General features: G+C 36.2%; 2 protein-coding genes across 2 annotated transcripts in view; both read right to left on the bottom strand.

Moving 5' to 3' along the window:
• Nucleotides 1-14436, bottom strand: LOC133178985 (histone-lysine N-methyltransferase SETD2-like). Its single transcript, XM_061313651.1, has 21 exons — nucleotides 12384-14436; nucleotides 11367-12196; nucleotides 10493-10621; nucleotides 10102-10153; nucleotides 9922-9998; nucleotides 9596-9797; nucleotides 9346-9443; nucleotides 9075-9210; nucleotides 8571-8705; nucleotides 8201-8311; nucleotides 7264-7932; nucleotides 7106-7169; nucleotides 6551-6613; nucleotides 6365-6440; nucleotides 5917-6194; nucleotides 5564-5709; nucleotides 5159-5326; nucleotides 3250-3443; nucleotides 1981-2071; nucleotides 1480-1665; nucleotides 1-1346 (listed from the first exon to the last, which is right to left on the bottom strand). The coding sequence occupies exons 1-21, from the start codon at nucleotides 14370-14372 to the stop codon at nucleotides 1188-1190; spliced, it is 5853 nt and encodes a 1950-aa protein (XP_061169635.1). The 5' UTR covers nucleotides 14373-14436; the 3' UTR covers nucleotides 1-1187.
• LOC133179235 (serine/arginine repetitive matrix protein 2-like) overlaps nucleotides 14397-20828 on the bottom strand; it is a gene marked incomplete at its 3' end in the record, with an annotated part of 14144 nt that continues 7712 nt past the window's right edge. Inside the window, exon 3 of the mRNA XM_061314025.1 lies at nucleotides 14397-19138. Within this exon, the coding sequence (XP_061170009.1) occupies nucleotides 14397-19138 (4742 nt within the window). The remainder of the gene's footprint in view (nucleotides 19139-20828) is intronic.

The following is a 20828-nucleotide window of genomic DNA, read 5'->3' on the forward strand; positions in this document are numbered from 1 at the left end:
ACTTTAACAAATATTTATTTCAATTTAAAACAATTTAATTCAAAATAATAATCTGCTGTTATATCACAGCAACAATAATTTTATCAATTAAAAATAACTAAACATCTATAAAACAGAGTATGTACATTTACTTATTTAAAATGAGGGACATCTGTCTTTAAACCAAAATGATAGATGAAAATTTATTACATATGACTACATGTATCTCTAAAAAAAATGACTGAAACATATAAGCACTTCATTCAATGTTTGACACATTATGAAAACTATTATTGGAAAAGACAATTTCATTCAACATTCATAGCTATGGAGTACTAGTATTTTTAAATGCCATTTAAGTATTTGTAATAAATGTATTTCAGTTTTAATACTAGTAAACACATAGGACACATATTTCTTTAGAAGAAAAATACCTCAAAAATTACACTCATACAAATTCACAAACATAAATCCTCTTGTAAAAATGTCCACCACAATTATTTGATTCATGTTGTAAAAATAATGTGACATAAAAAATGTTAACTTTCAATTGAAGGAATTGTAACAAAACACAAACACGCCAATTCAATTATTGCCACATGGTTCAAGAATGCACACAATTAAAACAATAATTCTGCTGGATTAGAAGACAACAATTAAACATACAAACCATATAAAAATTGCTGCCTTTTCTGATAACCTGCTGTTTGATGCATTCACAGATCAACATAATATTTGACTGTTAAATATTAAATATTACAATACTCTTAAAGTCCATTTTCTTAACATGAACTGTTTCCTTGTTTCTAATACTATATGTCAAATTTATCTGTCACAAATTTGAACTATTTTAAACATTAGGAAAAAATAATGAAATTTAGTGAATTTCATAACAATAAAATAAGTACACCTTGTGTGTTGGATATTATCTCCCATCCCGGATATTTTGGGCAAAGAAACATAAGACTATTGTAAGTTAGAGGATGTAGCACTGTTCAAGTTTTACATTTTAAATGTTAAAACGCATAATTTTCTGTATTGTGGTAACATTTGGTTTGCTTTCATCAAGTATTCTTTAGATTCTTTTTCCAAAAATCAGAATAAGCACGTATATTCAATTCATTTAATGTAGTTTCAGATATCCGTTGAGCCTGTATTATGATAAAAGGTCTCAGATATTTGCTTAATCTGTTTTATGATAATATGTCTCAAATATCTGGTGAGCCCGTTTTACGATAAACACTGCCAAACTTGCCCATATATTTCTTAACATAGTCCTTGGCTTTGGATTTCACATTTTCGTTGACCTCCAGATCTTCCACATGACGACAATGTTTCAGTTCTTTGGCCATCACATGATGTGTTAACTACAAATCAGATATTCATTTAGTTACAATGAAGAAAAAAATGCAGTAATTTACAAAACGATCAAAGGACTCATTAGCCTCAGTTCCCATGTAATTGTCAAACTAAATTTAATTTTATCCTTTTGTACATTACCTTCCTTGCCAGATGTTTAAAATCCTCTGTAGAATTGATTCTTCCAGCCTTGCAGTCAGGTTTTCTGAATGGATTCAGGCACACTACAATATAGGAAGACATCTGTCGTCTAAATTGGTCTTTGATTCTCTTCACAGTTTCACTGGATGTGTCTGCTGCAGCTGTTGTGGCCCTCTTACTCTTGCCCTGTAATAGATTTGGACATGTGAAATGATACATGCATCATCTCCACAGGTAGAAATGCACAGTATACCTATATATACCAATGTAATGGGGTCATTTGTGTGCATTGTTTTGCACATAACTGTGTTGTAATGAGAAAACCCATTTGAAAAATCTGTGTTTTGCATGCAAATCTGCAAAATTTTGTACCCTCTGACTAAACTGAAAATGTAAATTGGCAGAATTTTTAACCAGGAGTAATATTAGCAGAAATGATACTCAAATTCTATAGTAAGAACAATATATCTCTAGTAGTTATAAGATCAGACTTACCCTTACCTTCACAATCTCCTCGTACAATGGAGACTCCAGATCCATGGAGTCGTCTGCTTCAATACCATCCCAGGAAGGTGGATCCCACTGAGTTTGTCTAAATTAAGAAGCATCTGTACGAATCATCTGCACACATTTCATATTTACGAAAAACATAGGTAATCAGAGATTACAGAGCTCATCTCAACGAAAGTTGTCTTTAAGTAAGGCAAAGTCCCACACTAAACTAATAATCTAGTAGTGTGCATCCTTAGATGCAACATTTATGCAATTTTGGTCTGATAGGGCTTGCACTTACTTGGGAATGGACTTATCTACAAACTTTAAACTAGTCACTCATCCAGAAAATGTAAGTAAAACCAGCATCTAAGGCAAGTTTGAGTGTTCTTCCCTTGATACTTCATCCATGCAAGTTTGGTTCAGATAGGCCTTATAGTTACTTGGAAATGAGATCTCCAAAAACTTTAACCTGGTCACTCATCCAGAAAATGTAAGTCAGATCCAGCATCCGAAGCAAGTCCAGTAGTATGCATCCTTAGATGTATCATCCATGCAAGTTTGGTCAATATTGGGCTTATAGTTACTTGGAAATGAGATCTGCTCAAAAAACATTAACCTGGTCACTCATCCGGAAAATGTAGGTCAGATCCAGCATCCGAAGCAAGTTCAGTATTGTGCATCCTTAGATGTATCATATATCATATATGCAAGTTTGGTCAATATAGGGCCTATAGTTACTTGAAAATGAGACCTGCTCCAAAAACTTTAATCTGCTCCAAAAACTTTAACCTGCACCAAAAACATTAACCTGGTCATTCTTTAGCTGAAACTGCAGCATCTGAAATCTTGACTGGTACAATGAAACACACTAGAAGCATCCTTCATGCATCTCTGATTAATATAGGGCATAGAAGTACTTGAAAAGAAAACTGCTCCAAAAACTTTAACCTTGGACGCTGACACCTACGCCGAGGGTATTACATAAGCTCCCCCAACTCCGTTGAGTCATCTTATGGAGAACCAGTGCATCAAGTTTGATGTCTTTCAATCAAGGGTTAGTAAGATACTGATGGGACAACATTTGGTCTACTTCAACTGACTGACTGACAGGTACAAACTAATCTGTCCCCTTTTTGAATTAAATATTCTATATTCAACAAGAAATAATTATCACAAAAAAGGTTAAGTGATTCCCTCTTCCTTTTTTCCTCTACAACTGAGGGGCACTAGACAAAAGCATGGAAAACATTACTGCAGTGTAACACTTAGACATACCTTGTGACAGTGTGATAGTAATAGGTTTTTCCCTCAGAGTCCTTGGCAGACTTCCAGTTGGGAGGCAACTTCTCTATTTTTGGTTTTGGGGGTGAAGGAGGTGGAGGGGGATCATCATCATCAGCTGAGGAAGTGGTGGCTATGGCAACAGGGGGAACAACTGCTAGCTGTGTCTGAGTACCATATGGACCAATCTGTAACACAATACACTCTGTGTACAAACAATATCCATAAAGCAAATCCTATGGTAAAACATCTTTCTACAAATTGATCAGTTTCTGTGAATAAATTTATAAAGAGTTGGGGTATATAAATACATAAATTAAAGCAAAAATGGAAGAAAAAGAAAAAAAAAATCTTTAAGTAAAATTAGATGACAAAATTGAGGTAGCAAATCTCATTTATACACAATATAATTGCAAACTTGTCAAGTGAAAACTACTGTAGAAATTTTTCTCCTTTATTTCTATAAAAAACAATTTCTGTTAATCAGTGGATTAAACTTGTAAGATCCATTTTATTTAAAACCCTCTGCATGAAAGATTTCTTAAGAAGTGAGCCCTTCCATCAATGTCACTTACAGATGAATAAAACAACATTCCACATACTTACAGTTTAATTCTGGTTATAACGCGGTATTTGATTGGATAAAAAATTTACTTTATATCGTATAAATTGGGTTGCCTACGTCACAATGACTTGCGTCAAAAACGTATCGATCCGCCTGACGTTACTTTTAAATTTTGTACAATTGAAGTCATTTTATAAGAACAATCATCTTTTTTTGCTTACAACAAATGAATGAAAATTAAATTGTAAGGAATGAATTTAATAGCTACCCAATTTATACGGTACAAAGTGGGTTGGAACAGTTTACCCTTTTTTATAAACCGCTTTATACCGTATAAAATGGGTATAGCCATTAAATTCATTCCTTATATACTTGCTTTATACAAATAATTTATAAAGATCTATAAAAATGTAAACCAAAAAAATGCTTTCTTTCTTTGTTTTTACTGAAATTAATGGTGGCAAACATCACAGAGCTAGGAGATCTAATCTACAAGATACACTCAAAACTGAAATCTGCAAAAACATAATAAAAAGCCAAGCTACAGAACTGAATGAAAGATTCTGTAAGCAAACAAAGGCAGTAAATTTTGTAATTTTGTCCTTAAAAATTGTCACAACTTATCTTTGAAAGTACAAGTACCGGTACATGTAATTCAAAAATAATATAGTGCTTTTTATATGTAATTCAATATGTGATGAAATAAAAAACTACAATGATTTTATGGTCTATAAGATAGCAACTACACAACACAGTCTTACTGTTGAGCCAGTGTTGTTCATCTTAAAATGAAAAGAAAAATGGACAATGAATGTTTAACATACATGTATGTCTCTAAACTAGCAAACATTTATATTCCTAAAATTTTGATGCCAAGAAAATGAAAGCATTATTGAGTTCTTTTGTCACAATACCTTATGATTGAAGAAGAATTATTTGATTTTTAAAGGGTTCTCCATCATTAAAATTTTAAAATTAGAATTTTTGACCACTGATATTTTGTCATAATGACAAACAAATCCAAATGCTAGGGTAAAGATATACAGTTTTAATACACATTATTTTCAATTCATTTTTCGTGGATGATTAATCCTGTCTTCCAATCACTCTCTTGTAACAGTGGTAAAATTTACTTGGCACAGAAAAATTTTCCCGAGGCACTAAATATTTTAATGTGGCTCAAAAAAGGACTACTATATCGTTTATACAAATTAAAAAGGTTCGTGGAAAACCCTGGCAAACTCTACATGCATATTATGGTGATTTATTGTCTTTAAAAACTTATTTTCTGAAATATTGAAAAAAAATTGAAGATTAAATTTTGAGAACATATCTTACCTGCTGTAGATAGACCGGCTGTCCAGGTATCTGGGTCACCTGTGTGCCTGGTACCTCCACTGTCTGGGTCATTATCTGCTGTTGGGGAACCCCTGAGTACACCAGGTGTTGGTCTACCTGATGAACAGACACTAACTGTCCCTCAGCATTCACATATTGCTGCTGGACCTGTTTGATCAAAAATTTCACTTGAAACTGAATCTTACCATAACTTTCCAAACAATAAATAGTTACTGATCACTTGGATCAACTTCAAATTAGGGATGAGTATTGACATGCAAAAAACATATCGTGATACATGTATATCAATATTTTTGACTTGTGTATCATACATAATAAGTGTCACTTTTCATTCTTATTCTATAAAAAGTTGTACAAAATAATTTCTCAACTTCAGTAGACTACCTGTTGTTGTGGCCAGACTTGTTGTATAGGTTGTCCATCCTCTGTATACATGACCTCTGGCTGCTGTTGATGTTGATACATGGCTTGGAGTTGTTCCACCGTGATTGGCATTCCTGTATTGGGGTCAATATACTGCTCTACCACCTCTGTCAAACACAGAACGAACTTCAATTACAAGTGAACAAGTACACAGCTGACAGTGAATCTCTTTGAATTCTTATTACATTTTACATGTCCTTATCAAAAGTGTTCAAGAAGAACCTTTTAAAATACTTGTATCAAATCACACAGTATCAAGTTTGAAAAACAAAACTCCTATGAAAAGCAATGTTTATCTAATATCTGTTCCTTACCCTGTGAGTTGTATCCCTGTACCATCTGATACTGGACTTCTAATGGCTGGGATTGGAGGATCTGTAGTTGTTGATCTGGTGGCATGCCATACAGTGGATGGTTTGGTGTCCTGTTGAAGTACAGAATGTTGTTGGGATCACTGTAGAACTGGTTCAGGAATGCTTCTTGTTGCTGTCTTTCTCTGATCTCCATCTCTTCTCTAGCCTTTACTTTAGCCTCAAACATTTTCCGGTGCTCCGCCTTGCTGATCTTTGGTGGTGTGGGTAAAAGTACTTTCCTGAAAAGCATGACACAAATTTCTTAATATGTGTATCATCACTTGGAAAAATTGAAGCAATCAATTTGAAGGAAAATCCATGCAGTTGTAAAAAAAAAAAAAAAAAAAAACTTGGTTAATATTACTTCATTCATTGCCCTGTTTCAGTCTACAGGATGTACTCTCTTTACCTATCATCATCATCCATTGGTGGGGGAGGGGGAGGAGCCCTCTTCCTTTTTCTGATACCTGTGTCCCAACCAGCAGCTGAAATATCCAGACAGACATGTACAAACAGCCTTATGTCAATGAATTGCACACAAAAACACACATAAATAAGTTCTTTCAAAAAAAAAAGAAGTACATGTAATATTCACCTCTTTGTTTGCTTTTATCTTGTATCATTTCCAGTGTTTCTAAATCAATATCCTTGGTTGTGCCTGCCAAATAAAAACTTAAGTTATACAAAGAAATCAAATTGAGCCTTACCCTTTGGAATATTTAAAATTTTGTCTTGTTAAAATGTATACCATGAACAAAATTTATTACATTTTGCAGAAAAATGTAATAGATATAAAACACAAATATTTAGCATATGAAGGCCAGATCTAGGAATACATTCCAGGGGGGGAGTGCCTACATCAATTTTAATAAATGTCAGACTCAGAATTTTTTTAATGGGGGGGGGGGGGGGGTAATGTGGTCTCTTTCCTTAGTCAATTTTCTTCAGATACACGACTCTCCATTCCAATAGGTGTCCCTGACTCCTGGAAGGGGGTGGGGGTCCAAGGTCATTTTTCATTATTTTTACATGGAAATTTAATAACTCTTAAATTCCAAGAGAGGCTCTAGATCTGTGCATGATATGTATTCACTTATAACATGCATTTGCATCTCTATTAATATCTTCACTGTGTATCTGGTAAACTAACCTAATTCTTTCTCTATTCTTTTCCTTTCTTCAACTTGCTGTTTCTTTGGAATCTTGAATAATTCCTACAATATAGATAAATAAAGAGTATACCTGTAAAGTCAAGTGCTTAATAGACATCAGAATTTCCACAAATAGACAATAATTCAAATGACTAACCTTCAGGTCTTTCCATAAGAACAATAGTTCCTCTGCCTGTAGTTCAATATCGCTCTTCATTTCAGCTTCATCCTTCTGTTCTTCCTCCCCTTTATATTCATTCTCCTCATCTTCTGGGACCCCTTTTTGCTCATCCCCTGGGCCAGTCTTCTTCTCCTCCTCATCCCCAGGGATAACACCCTCTTCTTCCGACACTTTTCTCTCCTCCCCTTCTTCCCCTTCGATGTTAGTAGAATCTGCAGGAGATGACTCGCCTGCCTCTTTACTTTCTTCTTGATCCATCTCTGAACCTACACCCAGGCTCTTATCAAGCACCTGTTTGTATAAGGACTCAGACTTTGGCCTCGGGGCAGCCTCTGATTCTAACTCACCAGAGGCAGAATCACCAAGAGTGTCCGTGGTACTAGAATGTGACTCATTGTCAGAACTAGAGGCCTCATCTGCAAATTTAACTCTCTTTTTCTGTGACTTGTCTTTGCCTGTTGAGGAGGAAAGAATTGACTTGGTCTCCCCCCTCTGGCCCAGGGTTGTAGAAAAAATGGGGTTTGTGACTGTTGAAAGGTCATCATTCTCATCCCGACCAGCCAATCGACAAATTAATGGCAGGATTTTACTGTCTTTAAGAATGTTTTTGTTAGTTATTGGAAGCTTCTTCAGAAGTGATAAAATCTACAAACAAAAGAGCTGCATTTTTATTCACATGAAATACATACATGTGTGTACTAAAATGGTAAACATTCAATACAAAAGAATATTATTCAACTGAACACAGAAATATTGCAAACAGATGAAAAATTCAACACGTTTGAAGAAATGTGCCATTTTGCCTTTTTTTTAGATTAAGAGATCTAGTAATATCAATACACACCATAAACTTGTGATTTAATTCAATTACATGCAAGTTTGTTACTTTGCTAAATATTTGTCAAAAACTGACCATGATTTTGACATCCTCTGGTCCCTCCTTGCTGTCTGTGATCCAGCTCCATAGTAATTCCAGGCCATGATAGTCCAGAAACAGTCGTAAACAGTTATCCTCAACAGTATCCTACAATATACACATTGTATAATAGTTATCCCAAACAGTATCCTACAATATACACAGTCACACTGTATAACAGTTTTTTTTTTCATAAACAAATATTTTCTTGTTTCTACATCTCTTAGAATATAAATATCAGTACACAGAACTTATACCCAGGCTAAGCAAGAATTATAAAACAGTCATAATTCAAAGCTTGTTGTACATTTTCATAAAAGAGTACATTCAAGTAAACTTAACACAGAGACTAACACTAACTACATACTTGTAAACACTTGAGGATTGTGATTCTGTGATCTGGTGATTCTGCCCTCACCATCAGACGACAGATATTGAGGACATGATCTTTATTCCTCAGACCATTCTCCAACTCTGTGATAGCCTCCAGCTCCTCATCCAGCTATACATAAAAAAGAGTAAAAATCTTTGAAACATATAACTTTGAAACTTTGAAACTTTTTATTTTACTAAAGCCCCCACATGAGGTATTTTAGTACAATGAGAGTTTAACAATTGAACAAATTAACATGTGAACAGTTAACATAATGAACTACAAAAAGATCTTTGATATGGACAGTACTGACGGTTGTCCAAAAAAAAAAAAAAAAAATTGTTTAATGTTTACATTGTTATACATCTAAATGAGGCATAATTTTTTTCAATTATCTCCCTTTAACCACCAATTTCTTTCTCCCCAGACATTTATTTTCCTAAATTGAAATGAAACTTGTAAAAGCTTTAATTCCACTTAAATGTAAGAATATCCCACCAGATCATCCTCAAATTCTGTCTTTTTCTTCCTCTCTTCCTCAGGTTTCCTCGTAGAGCGGAGTGGAGTGGTCTTACTGCCTCCAATAAAACCCCGACAGTTCTCAGAACCACAAAAACACTTCTGGGCCTCTTTACTGAAGAATTATTGCCAAATTAAAATCAACCATGAGTAAAAAGTTCAGTTAAGCACTCTTCAAATGTTTATCATAACAATAAAAGCAACTACAGATTTTCATATTGCTGGCTAGAACAATTATTCCTTCACTTACCCATATCTTTCAAACTGATAATCAAAATTGAGCTCTGTCATTGGCTCTACTGCCTTCTTGACAAAAAATCCCACCCTGAGGACCCCATTTACTGTCCACTGCAAGAAAAAAGATACATTTAAAATGGTCATTGAGGGAAAATAAGATCAAGCTTGACCCCCAAAACAGAATTGTTTTCTGCTTTGAGTCAAATTTTGATTCAAAACATTATGACTGGTTTAAAATTCAAATTAAGACATTGTAAACAAACCTTTTGAGTTTCACAGTTTGGATCACAGCTATGGTTCATGTATCTTGAGTCGTTCCCTTTGTACGAGGCATCAATGACTTCATCCGAGTTTAAGGCCATGAAGTAATGGTGCTCCTGACCCATTTTGGATTGCAGTTTCACTCGGGACTTGAACTGTTTGTAATCCAGAACTTCCCCTACATATTCCATCACAAAGTCACCCCTGAAGGAAAATGAAATCCAGATCACAGCTGTAATATATCACCTGACATAGAGATTCAAATAACCTTTTCTAATCTGCATTAAACACTCAACAGAGTTTGGCTTAAAAACCAGAAGCTACTTACGGTTGAAGTGCCACCCTCGTTCTTAATCCCATTCCTTTCCAATCTGTCTCAAATGGCTCTACATCAGCATATTGTTTCTTGAGGGAAAAAACAGAATCAATTAAAATTCTTTTTCTTCATTGTTTATTGCATATCTATTGAGAAAGAATGCTGGAAAATGACATAAAAAGTCTGTGTTACCTTTTGGAACCTCCTGTTTGTACAATATTCTCCACATGGACATCTGCTTCCACTGAAATTTAGATTTAATCCTATGTTGTCATTTAAAGATTAAACATTTGACTTAAAAAAATTGCTACATGTACATATTTGCAAAGGACAATGGCCATTAACATTAAAATTACAAGAAGGGGTCAGGGGTGAGGGGTGGTGGTTATTCCTCCCCTAACATCCTCCAAACTTTACTAATAAGAAGTTGGCCAAATATCTCCAATTTCTATTAAAATGTGTGAAAGTTATGTATTTGAACCAATATTTACTTTAAAAAAAAAAAACCTTCCAATATCAATGACAGAAATAAACTCTGGACTTCAAACATTAATTTTTCCTGTCTAGTAAAGACCTATCTTACCACTCAATGTACAACATCCTGTTGAGGCAGTCCTCCCCACAAGCTTCGTACCCCATGTCTCGATCCTCCTTACTAGTCGTGCAGTCACAAAGCATCCTTCTGACATCCTTCATCTTCTTTGTCTTCTTCCTGAATAACAATAATACTCATTGTTAGTTTTATCTTTGATAGGCCTACGTAAGTCTACATGATAAAAAAGGAGAGTGTTTCTTTGAAATCATTGCATTCATAGAATCTTGAAAATTAGTAGGTGATAATGTGATTGGACATGAGAACAGAATAAGCCAATTAAAACATTCTCCTATTTGAAGGTCATAATAAAGTAATGATGGATAATTACAGAGGAAAATTTAAATATAAAAGCTCTTTCAATCATTATTATTTGCAAGAGTGTGTTCATGTTTTTGTCTGGTTATGGGCATTCCTCAATCTATATGGTGTTGAGGGTTTGAGAGGGAGGAGGCTCTCAGTCTTAATCTACAAGTATTTTCACAAATTAATAAAATATACTCTGAAGAAATTATTTTACCTTTTAACGAAAAAAACATATCAGGTATTTTGTCATGTTTCATGTATTCTTTGTACTCGGTGTTTTATCATCAAAGCACAAAACTGTGCTATTATTCGGAGAAAAGAAGAATATCTTTTATAAGTATCTGTATAAGTATTTAGTTCAGGAAACTCACCACAGATATTAAAGTTTAAGAGGGTCTCAAATTTTATGAACAATTACAAGATCCCCCCTCCCCAAACATATACATACACTTCAAAAAGGGTCTCTGAGCTCAGTGCTATATCTTATGATAAGTAAAATTGTTTCGACAAATTTTAAAGATGTTGAATATTCCAAATGATTTTTATAACAAATATTTACCTTTCACAAAGATAAATATTATCATCTATATTCTCAAATGGTGGTTTCTTCGTTCCGCTGTCCTTATCTTCAGCTTTGACCTCTGTGACCTGTGATGTAATATCGGCATTCTGTATCATCTGCTTTTCTTTATCTTTCTTCTCTTTCTTCTGAGTCTCTGGTTTCATTAGAATTGATGATGGTATCCCTAGAAGATCACACGATGGATCCCAAGCATCATAATTCTCCACAACTTTCCTTAAATCAGATAAATCCTTTTCTTCTACATTTTCTGTTTCTGACTGAGATGTGGAGGAAGACACATTATCAAGAGATGGAGACATAGTACTCCTTGAGGGACTTTCTAAGTCAAGTTCACTATATCTTCTCCATCTGGACTTGACTTTCTCTGGTTTTCCTTCCTTGACCTGTGGAGAAGAGGACGGTGGTGGGTGTGATATTTCACTGTCTTTAATGGCTTGCTTGAAGCCCAGTTTGATAGGAAGATGTCTGTTGACATTACGGGCTGGTTGTGAGGATCCCTCGATCTCTGAGGTGGTCACAGGTTGAGAGGGTTGAGGCTCTGCTCCCTCTTTCTTTTCACCAGTCGCCATTTCTTCATCTTCACCATCAGAAGGTGTAGGAGTGGATGGCTCACCCCTGTTCTCTTCTGTTATTTGAGGTGAAATGTATCCACTGGGCCGAACTGGAGGTGTAAATATAGGAGGAGAGTTTACTCTTTGAGGCCTGACAGCTGTGCTTGGGACCTTGGAAGGGAATCTTGGGATACCCGGTTGTTGAGGTACAATGTTTGGCAAGCGGTTCATTGGAGGAACTGAACCAACTTCAGGCTGAAACAAAATTCATTAATATGTGTTATATAATGTCTGAACATGAAAAATAAACATTTAAAAGTGTGTTTCTCTAATAGAAAATTTTCTTAAATTACCTAGTGGGGACAATTAGAAAGTTACAAGGAATTTTGTACATGAATAAAATAAATGCACCAATGAAACTGGAAAAATGTTAATATCATACCTGATTAAGTGGCTGGATTGGCTGACCAGGATAGCCAGGGGTGTTCGGAGGAGGTTGTACCACAGCTGGTGAAGAGATGGCTGACAGAATACTGGGCTGAGTGGGTACGTGCCCATACACAACAGCTGTTCTTGGCACCGCAGTAGGGGTTGGTTGGACTGGAGGGTGAAGTGTCTGCTCCTGACCATAAACCATTTCCTGATGAACAGGCTGTCCCTGAGTATTGTAAACTGGAGTATTTGGCACATTGTACATGTTAGAGGTCTGGGTTGGTACTTGCTGCATTGAAGGATATGTGTCATGAGGATAGACCTGAGGCTGAGACATCACAGTCTGCTGAGGAGGTACTGGATATCCAGTGTTTGGATCCACATTTGAATATTGTGAATACGTTTGGTAGGCACTGTTGGTATTTGCTTGGGTCACTGGTACAGGGTAGTAATTACCATATGCATCCTGGTAGTATTCAGTTGGTGCTGGTTGCACTGCAGGCTGTTGCTGAGGTGCTGCAGTTGCTGAGGAAGTTGCAGCTGTTTCTGCTAACATTTTCTTTTTGGCTGCTAACTGGCTCTCAAACTTCAGCCATTCATCAGTAAGATTTTTCTTCTTTTCTTCCTCTCTATCTGACTTACTGCGTCTTGATCTATGTTTAGGTGATCGCTCCTCATCGCTGCTATCCCTGTGTCGTCTCTCTTCTCTTTCAGGTCTACTTCTGCCGGACCTCCTTTCATAATGTCGCCTATCCCTGTCTCTACTTCTACTTCTAGATCTACTTCGGCTCCTTTCTCTTGATCTTTCTCTTCCTCTATCTCTATACCTTTCCCTTGATCTGCTTCTTTCTCTACTACCTCTCCTTTCTCTTTTTCTATGCCTATCATCATATTCCCGGTGTCTGTCCTCATAATCTCTGTCTCTATACCTGTCATCACGTTCTCTTTCTCTATGTCGGTCCACATAGTCTCTATCTCTTTGTCGTTCATCATGATCCCTATCTCTTTCTCTACGCCTATCATCATATTCCTTTTCTCTATCTCTACGCCTTTCATCATATTCCTTGTCTCTATCTCTACGCCTATCATCATATTCCTTGTCTCTTTCTCTATGTCTTTCATCATATTCTTTATCTCTTTCTCTATGCCGATCCTCATATTCTCTATCTCTACGTTTCCTATCCCTGTCTCTGGTGTCTCTATCCTTTTCTCTGTCCCTATATTCTCTATCTTTGTGATCTCTATCTCTATCCCTTGATCTGTCATAGTCATCTCTATCACGTTTGCTGCTTGTATACTCATCGTAGCTGCATTCCCTTGAGTCCTTCTTTTCTGTCTTCTTTAAAAATTCATCTACTTTTTCCTCTAAACTTGGTGAATCTGGCTTAGGTTTTCTAACCTTTTCCAGAAATTCATCAAACTTTCTTTCCACTGTTGTTTTAGGCTTTTCCACTTTCTTCAGAAATTCATCCACTTTCTTATAATATTCTCTATCATCAAACTTGGACTCATCCGATTCAGAAGCACTTGATGCATTGTGTGGGTTTGATTCTGCATAAGGATTTTCTCCTTCAAAAGTAGGAGGAGCTATCACTTTCTTTGGTATTACTCCAAACCCAGAGGAAGCGGGATTCAAGTCTTCACGAGATTTTTCCATTACCAAGGGAGATATGGGTAAGTTTCGACCTGGATCAAAGGCAATTCTATGTTTACCATGGCTTTCATTCTCAGATTCAGACTTGATTTCACCATCCTCTGAAGATTCACCCAATGCAGTACTAGTGTCCGAGTCTTTACCTTTACTCATCACAATAGGGCCTATCTTTATCATTGGTGTCTTCTTCATAGGTTGACTCATTTCTGATTCATCCTTACCTTTCTCTACATGTGAAGTGCGAGAAATTTTCCCTATTGCTAACTTTTTCTCCTTTGGACTTTCTTTTTGTTTTGCAATGACTTTTGCTAACAGGGCCTGTTTTGATAGTTCAATAGAAGACATTTGTTGTACGTCTGTAACTGAAGGGTTTTTGGTGTCTTTTGATGCATTAACATTCTCAGCATTTGCCTCATCTGCATCAGATACTCTCTCCTCCAATTTTGAAATATTTGTGACAGTCTCTGCCTGTTGATTGAATGCAAAAATATTCTTTGAAGATTCATCAATATTTGTTATTGTAGCCTCTGTGATTATTATTTCTTGTTCTGGTAACATACTCGGTGAGTTTGGAGGAATAGTACTTTGTTTTTCAGATAAGACAACTTTTACAGGTTCAAGAGATTCAGATGATTTGTTTTTCTTGACTTCTGAAGGAAGAGGAATGACTTCTGGAAGTGGGTCAACTTCAGCTGAAGGCACAGAGGCAGACATGCCTCTCTCTTGGTATGTTTCTGCAGTGTGTTCAGTAGAAACATCTTCTGGCAATGGAATATCAGGAGGGTTAGGTTTTTTCTTCTCTGACAGCATAGGTATTGGGGGATTATCTAAAGCTTTTGTCTTCTCTGGGGGCATAGGTAAAGCAGGAGAATTAGACAAAATTTTTGTCTTCTCAGAAGGTGGCATAGGAATATCAGATGGAAGATTTGGTGGTTGAACTGCAGAGGCCTTATAAATGTCTACCTTGTCTTCCTTTGATGTCTTTTTTTCAGGTGGTGGAGGTGGTAATGGAATATCTGTAGGAAGAACAGACAAAGGTGTAGGCTGAGGTAAAGAAATCTTTGGTGGATGACTGTTAGAAAAAGATGTAACGGGTGGATGTGCCACTGTTGGAGCAGTTCCTGGCAATGGAATATTTATTGATGGATGGTTCATAGAAATGGAGTAAGTTGGTGGAGCAACAGGTTGGGGTGGAGGAATGGGGAAATTGGCTGCTAATGATCCACTAAGTGGAGGTGGTGGAATGTTCATTTGAAGAGGAGGCACAGGTGCTGGTGGAGTAGGTTTTCTGTTTGTGGATGATGGACCGTCTCGTAGTGGCATACCAAAATCTGGAATAATGCTCTCCAAGGAAAAGCCTGCAGTAAATTTTGGGAATGTTGTCAAAGGAGGATTTGGTACTGAGTTTTGAGGGTAATTTTCATTCCCCTGGAGGATGAAGGGTTCCTGACTGTTTGAGTTGGAATCACATTCCATATCTACTGTTTCAGTATTGTCTTCTCCTGTTGGAACATCTGAGGAAATTTTCTTATGTTCCTCTACACTTGCCATGACTTTACTTTCCACCAACTCTTTTGCTTTTTTCAAAGCAGTCTGAAATACATCATCTTTACTCAAAGATGCTGCACCTTTACCTTCATTTCCTACTATGGAGTCTGCTGTTACACTAGGTATGGACAACCCAGGATAAGTAACAACTTTCGGCACATCAACTTTAATTGAGGTTTCTACACTTTCATTTGCATTACATTCTTTTTCACCCTCCTGCATGCTGGTTTCATTGCCAACTTTAACTTTAAAGCTGATCTCTGTGTCTTCCTTGTCAGGTATATACTCTGAACTTCCTCCCGAATTTTCCACAGTTTCTTTATGCGAGTCTCCATCTTCCTCCTCCCATTTCACTTTTCCAATTGCCTGAGTTACGCTGGCCAGAGCAAATTTAATGGGTGTCCTTGCACTGCCTTTTTCAATCTGAATTGGTTCTAATGTCACACTAACTTTGGATAATTTACTGAGATCCACCTCACTCTTCGTCTCTGTAGGTAATGAAATCTGATCAACATCAACCTTGTCATCCACATCACTAAATCGGCTTTTCCTCTTTCTTTTTGTGGGCTTTTCCACAACTATTTCTTGACTCTCTTGAACAGTTTCAGTACTTGGTTTCTCTGTTTCACTACCACTTTGAATAGTGTCAGTCTTTGAGTTTTCACTTCCTGAGGAATCTTCAGTGCTGAGTGATGCTTTGGATCTTCGTCGAGTTGCCCTTTTGCTTGGTTCATTTGATTCATTTTCTGATTCTTTTTCTGTTGAATTATATGATCTTCTTGACCTTCGTCTGGGTTGGGCCTCTTCAAGATCAAAAGTACTTTTAACCATATCTATGTTCAGTTTCTTTAGTTCTCTTTTTATTTTCTCCTCATTTGTATCTGTGGACGTTCTTCTCATTAGTTTACAATTCTCTGGCTCTTTCACTTCCGATTCATCCTCAGGATCTAATTTCTGCTCTCTTTGAGATGAATTTAAGTCTTCAGAACTCTTTATGGCATCAGAATTTTCACTGGTTTTTGAGGTTTCTTCCTGTCCTTGATATTCTCCAACATCGTGTTTCCCAGCAGACTGAGTATCTGAGGTGGTTATAGAAGAAGGATCACTTACAATGCTTTGGGATTTGTGGCTAGTAACAGGCATTTCATCAGGCATGGGAATTGAAGAGAGATCAGTAATGATAGGATCAACCTGTTCAAGTTTCTTGTTCCTCTGTGTTGGAATTGACGTTTCTTTTACTTGATCTTTACTGACCTCTTTCTGTTGTTCATTACTGATCTCCTGTCCCGGTAGAGGTATGGCACCAATGTCCACACTGATTCGCTTTAGTTTTCTAGTAGCACCCTGTTCTGGTGAGGTCTGTTGTGAGTCCTCATCACTGTTTGATCTTTTAGATCTCCAGGATCTTCTCTTCACTTTTTTACTTTCTGGACTCGCTTCTTTTCCTGGCACAGCATCAGCATTTCTGGAATCCTCTTTTGCTTTTATTTTGTCATCCTTTACAGTCACTTCCATTGACTTTTCATCAGTATCTATACTTTCATTGCTGTAATTCAGAGGAGAATTCGAAGATTCTGTCTCTCTTTCTTTCTTCTTCTCCTTAGCCAGCTTTTTGGCTTTCTTCTTGGCTTTCTTTGCTGCTTTTTTGGCCTTCTTGGACAATTTTTGATCCTTTTCTGAATCCACTGACTTGCTCCTGGATCTAGATTCCCTTTCAGGTGACTTGTTGATTGCTTGTGTAGAGATATGAGAAGGGGATGGTGACTTAGATCTAGCATGCTTTTCTGATTTCTTCTCATCAGGCTTCTGCTCATGCCCCAGATTTTCACTTGATTCTGTTTTATCTCCCTTATCACTGCCTGCGTCAATGTCCTTCTCCATGGAATCATCTAACTTGTTTTCAAGAGATGGTAGTTCCTTTTTTACTGGCTTACTAATGTTCATTTTGAATGATATTGGAGCTCTCTCTTTAAGTACTTCTGGAGATACTTCTCTCTGTTTATCTTCCTTTGGCTTTTTTTCTTGACCTCTGTTTGGGGTCAATGAACTTCCATCTTTAGTTAAGTCCTTTATAGGTGAGTTTTTATAAGAAGATTTATCTTTGGCTTTCCTTGATTTTCTCTTTGATGTCTTCTCACCTCTGTCTTCATCAGAATGGTTGGGTGATAATGAAACTCTCTTCTTACTAGAAGTAGATCTTTTTCTGTATTCAGGAGAGATTGAATTCCTTCTTTTACGTGGTGAGACAGAACTATGTACGCCCCTTCCTGGTGATTCTCTTCTTCCTCTTCTGGAAGACATGGGTGACTCGGATTGTTTTCTGTTTGATGTTCTTCTTCTGTCAGACTTTGAATACACTGGAGAAGAACTCCTAGACCTATCCGTAGAATTATGTTGTTTTTTCTTCCTTTTCCCTGGTTTTGGAGAGATGGATCTACTTCTGTCATCTTTTTGTTTCCAAGGAGCATCCACAGACCTACTTCTCGATCGGCTTGATGACTGGTAAGTTTTTTGTTTTTTCTTGGTTTTCTTTTTCTTCCCAACAGCCCTCTCTGAAGATCTGCTCCAGGATCGACTACGGGAAGTTTTCCTGTGCTTTGGTGACAGTGATTGTTTCCTGTACTTTGGAGATACTGATCTTTTGGCAGATTTATCTCTCCCTGAGTCTTGTGACCTACTTCTTGACCTACTTCTAGATTTAGAATGTTGTGAAGAATATTTTTTTGTGGACCTTCTCTTTCTTCCACGTTCTTGATACAGATCTGTTGACCTACTTCTAGATCTATTTCTAGAAGTCTTAATCACAGATTTATCTTTTCTGGAATATCTACCCATAGAAGTCGACCTGCTCCTTGACCTACTTTTATGTTTCAAGGATGACCTAGATTTTACATCATATTTCCTACAAGTATCTTTCATGGAATCGATTGACCTGCTATCGGAATTTGAACGAGACCTATGTTTCCTGGGAGTTAATGACCGTTTTCTTGATCTACTATCCACAGACCTGCTTCTGGAACGAGAATGAGAATGTTTTTTATGCCTAGGTGATCTGGACTTTTTAATATTTTTGAAAGATTTCTCTTTAGATTTATCATCAGCAGAGTCATATGATGTACTTCTTGAGTGATTATGCTGCTTAGAATCACGATCTGTATGCGGCACATCCTCGTCACTGTCCCATGAAAAACTCTCTTTTATCTGAGGTGACATTTTCTCCAATTTTTCTTTCGTTTTCTCTTTTTTCCTCCTTTCAGGAGATCCAGAAACTGATCTCTGTAATTTTTTCTTGGATTTCTTTTTCTTTGCTTTTTTTGGCGAGGTATCTTCATCCCCACTCTCTTTGTGCGATTGTCCTTCTTCTACTGAACAAGGCTGATTATCTGTCTGTTTGTCAGAGGTTATGGCGGAGTCTTTGAGCCTGCTGCATTGGTCTACCTGAGTTGTTCTGCTGTTGGGACTAGGAGTATCTGTTGGTCGGCTGGGTGAGTAATCCTCCGTAGGGTGACTGGGGGAGTATTCCATTCCGGTAGATTTCTCTGGAGAGTACATCTGTGAATCACCTGAAAAAATATGTTTATCAACAACGATATATTAAAATCAGAAAAACTTGACAGCATGTTTGAAATATTGTTGTTAAATAAAAAAAATCACAATAACTTTTTTTCCCTATAGTACTTATTTTTATGTACATGTATGTCAGCAGAGTCCTGATATTTGAATTAGAAAAACAGCTATTTTTATAAACATTTTCTCCAGATTCATACTAATACTAAAATAAAGTGTCAAGGGTGAATACAGTTCAAAAATATCAAAATATCTTTTGTATATGTCTTTTTATTCTTACCAACAATGTAACAAAGTAGGACAATTTTGCCAGCTTTTTTTAAAACCAAAATTAATCTTGTAATTGACTAGTAGTATGAGTTTCCTGTACATTAACAACATTTTAACATTTAACAGAGCTGTAATTCAGGATTGCAACTGGAAACCCTTTCCTTAACATTAAAATTTTAAATATGCTTACAAGAAGTTGAGAAAAATAACAGAAGTGTTAATTTTGAAAATAATGTTTTTAAAAAATGAAAATGAAAGCAAACTCCATCTAAATGACACATTTCTAAAACAAGGCGAAATGTCATTAATAGAATTACAACTGATTGAAAACTGTAGTTCATAGGGACAACCACTGTTAATTGTTAGATTTTATCTGTAATGATTCACCATCCTACACCACTGATCTATTGATTTTCTGTCTATTACGGCTGTAATTTGTGTCTGCGGCCTGTACATAATGTACTATGATTAAATAATTGATTGACGAGACATTCTGACCAGAATTAACTTATCATAAACCTAGGGAACATGTGTTACCAATATTCTTTTGACATAATTCAAGTAGATAATAATGTTCAAATGCAAACTCTATATACTTATGTTTAAAAACTAAGAATCCTACTGATAAATTTCTTACAGAATACAGTCAAGTGTCTACACCAGTTTTTATAATTTATGTACCAGGTTAAAAAATCGCTTTTCAAGGATACTTCACAATTCCATGAAGTACATGTATTATAACTTGTGCACAGAAGCACATCAGAACAACCTATATTCAGTGAACCTAGGAGCTCATTGTAGTCAAAACCATCCAGACTGCAGATTATTTCTTGTAATCCTAGTGCATCAAGGTCACCCTACAGTACAGGTACAGTACAGGTACAAGATGGATTATAAAACACAGGTGAAGTTACTGACTATATGTATTTTGATATACATGTATGTATTGCTTGTTGAAAACAAAAAAATTTACTAGGAGCACTAGTACAGTTCACCAATATTAAAAATAGATTTGACAGAAATAAGTTGACTGGCAAACATGGAAAATGGTAATCAAATGACATACATGTATTTATTACATTTTCAAAAGGAAAACACTGTAATTTATTAATGGAATAAAAGTAATATTTTGTCACAGTGTGAAAAAATATCAATGTGATATTCTTTCACACTTTGAACAAATATCAAAAGTGGGGCAAAACTCAAGATTTTCCTTCCCTTCACAAAAGTGGTTTGTTATAAGATAGCGAGCGTGATTAAACCATCCTAACAGCAATTAAATCTTTCAAAGGTTTTCCAAACTGTTGTTAAAATCCATGTTTATGATTTTCAACATAACAATCACTTAGCTGTAACATCTCACAACCTCTCAACTATGCCTTAAAAGCCTACACTTCGTTATGAAAAGACAAAGGC

The sequence above is a fragment of the Saccostrea echinata genome, unplaced genomic scaffold, assembly GCF_033153115.1.
Source record: "Saccostrea echinata isolate AGI-Se365-2 ecotype Australia unplaced genomic scaffold, CSIRO_AGI_Sech_v1 ptg000004l, whole genome shotgun sequence".
Lineage (NCBI taxonomy): Eukaryota > Metazoa > Mollusca > Bivalvia > Ostreida > Ostreidae > Saccostrea > Saccostrea echinata.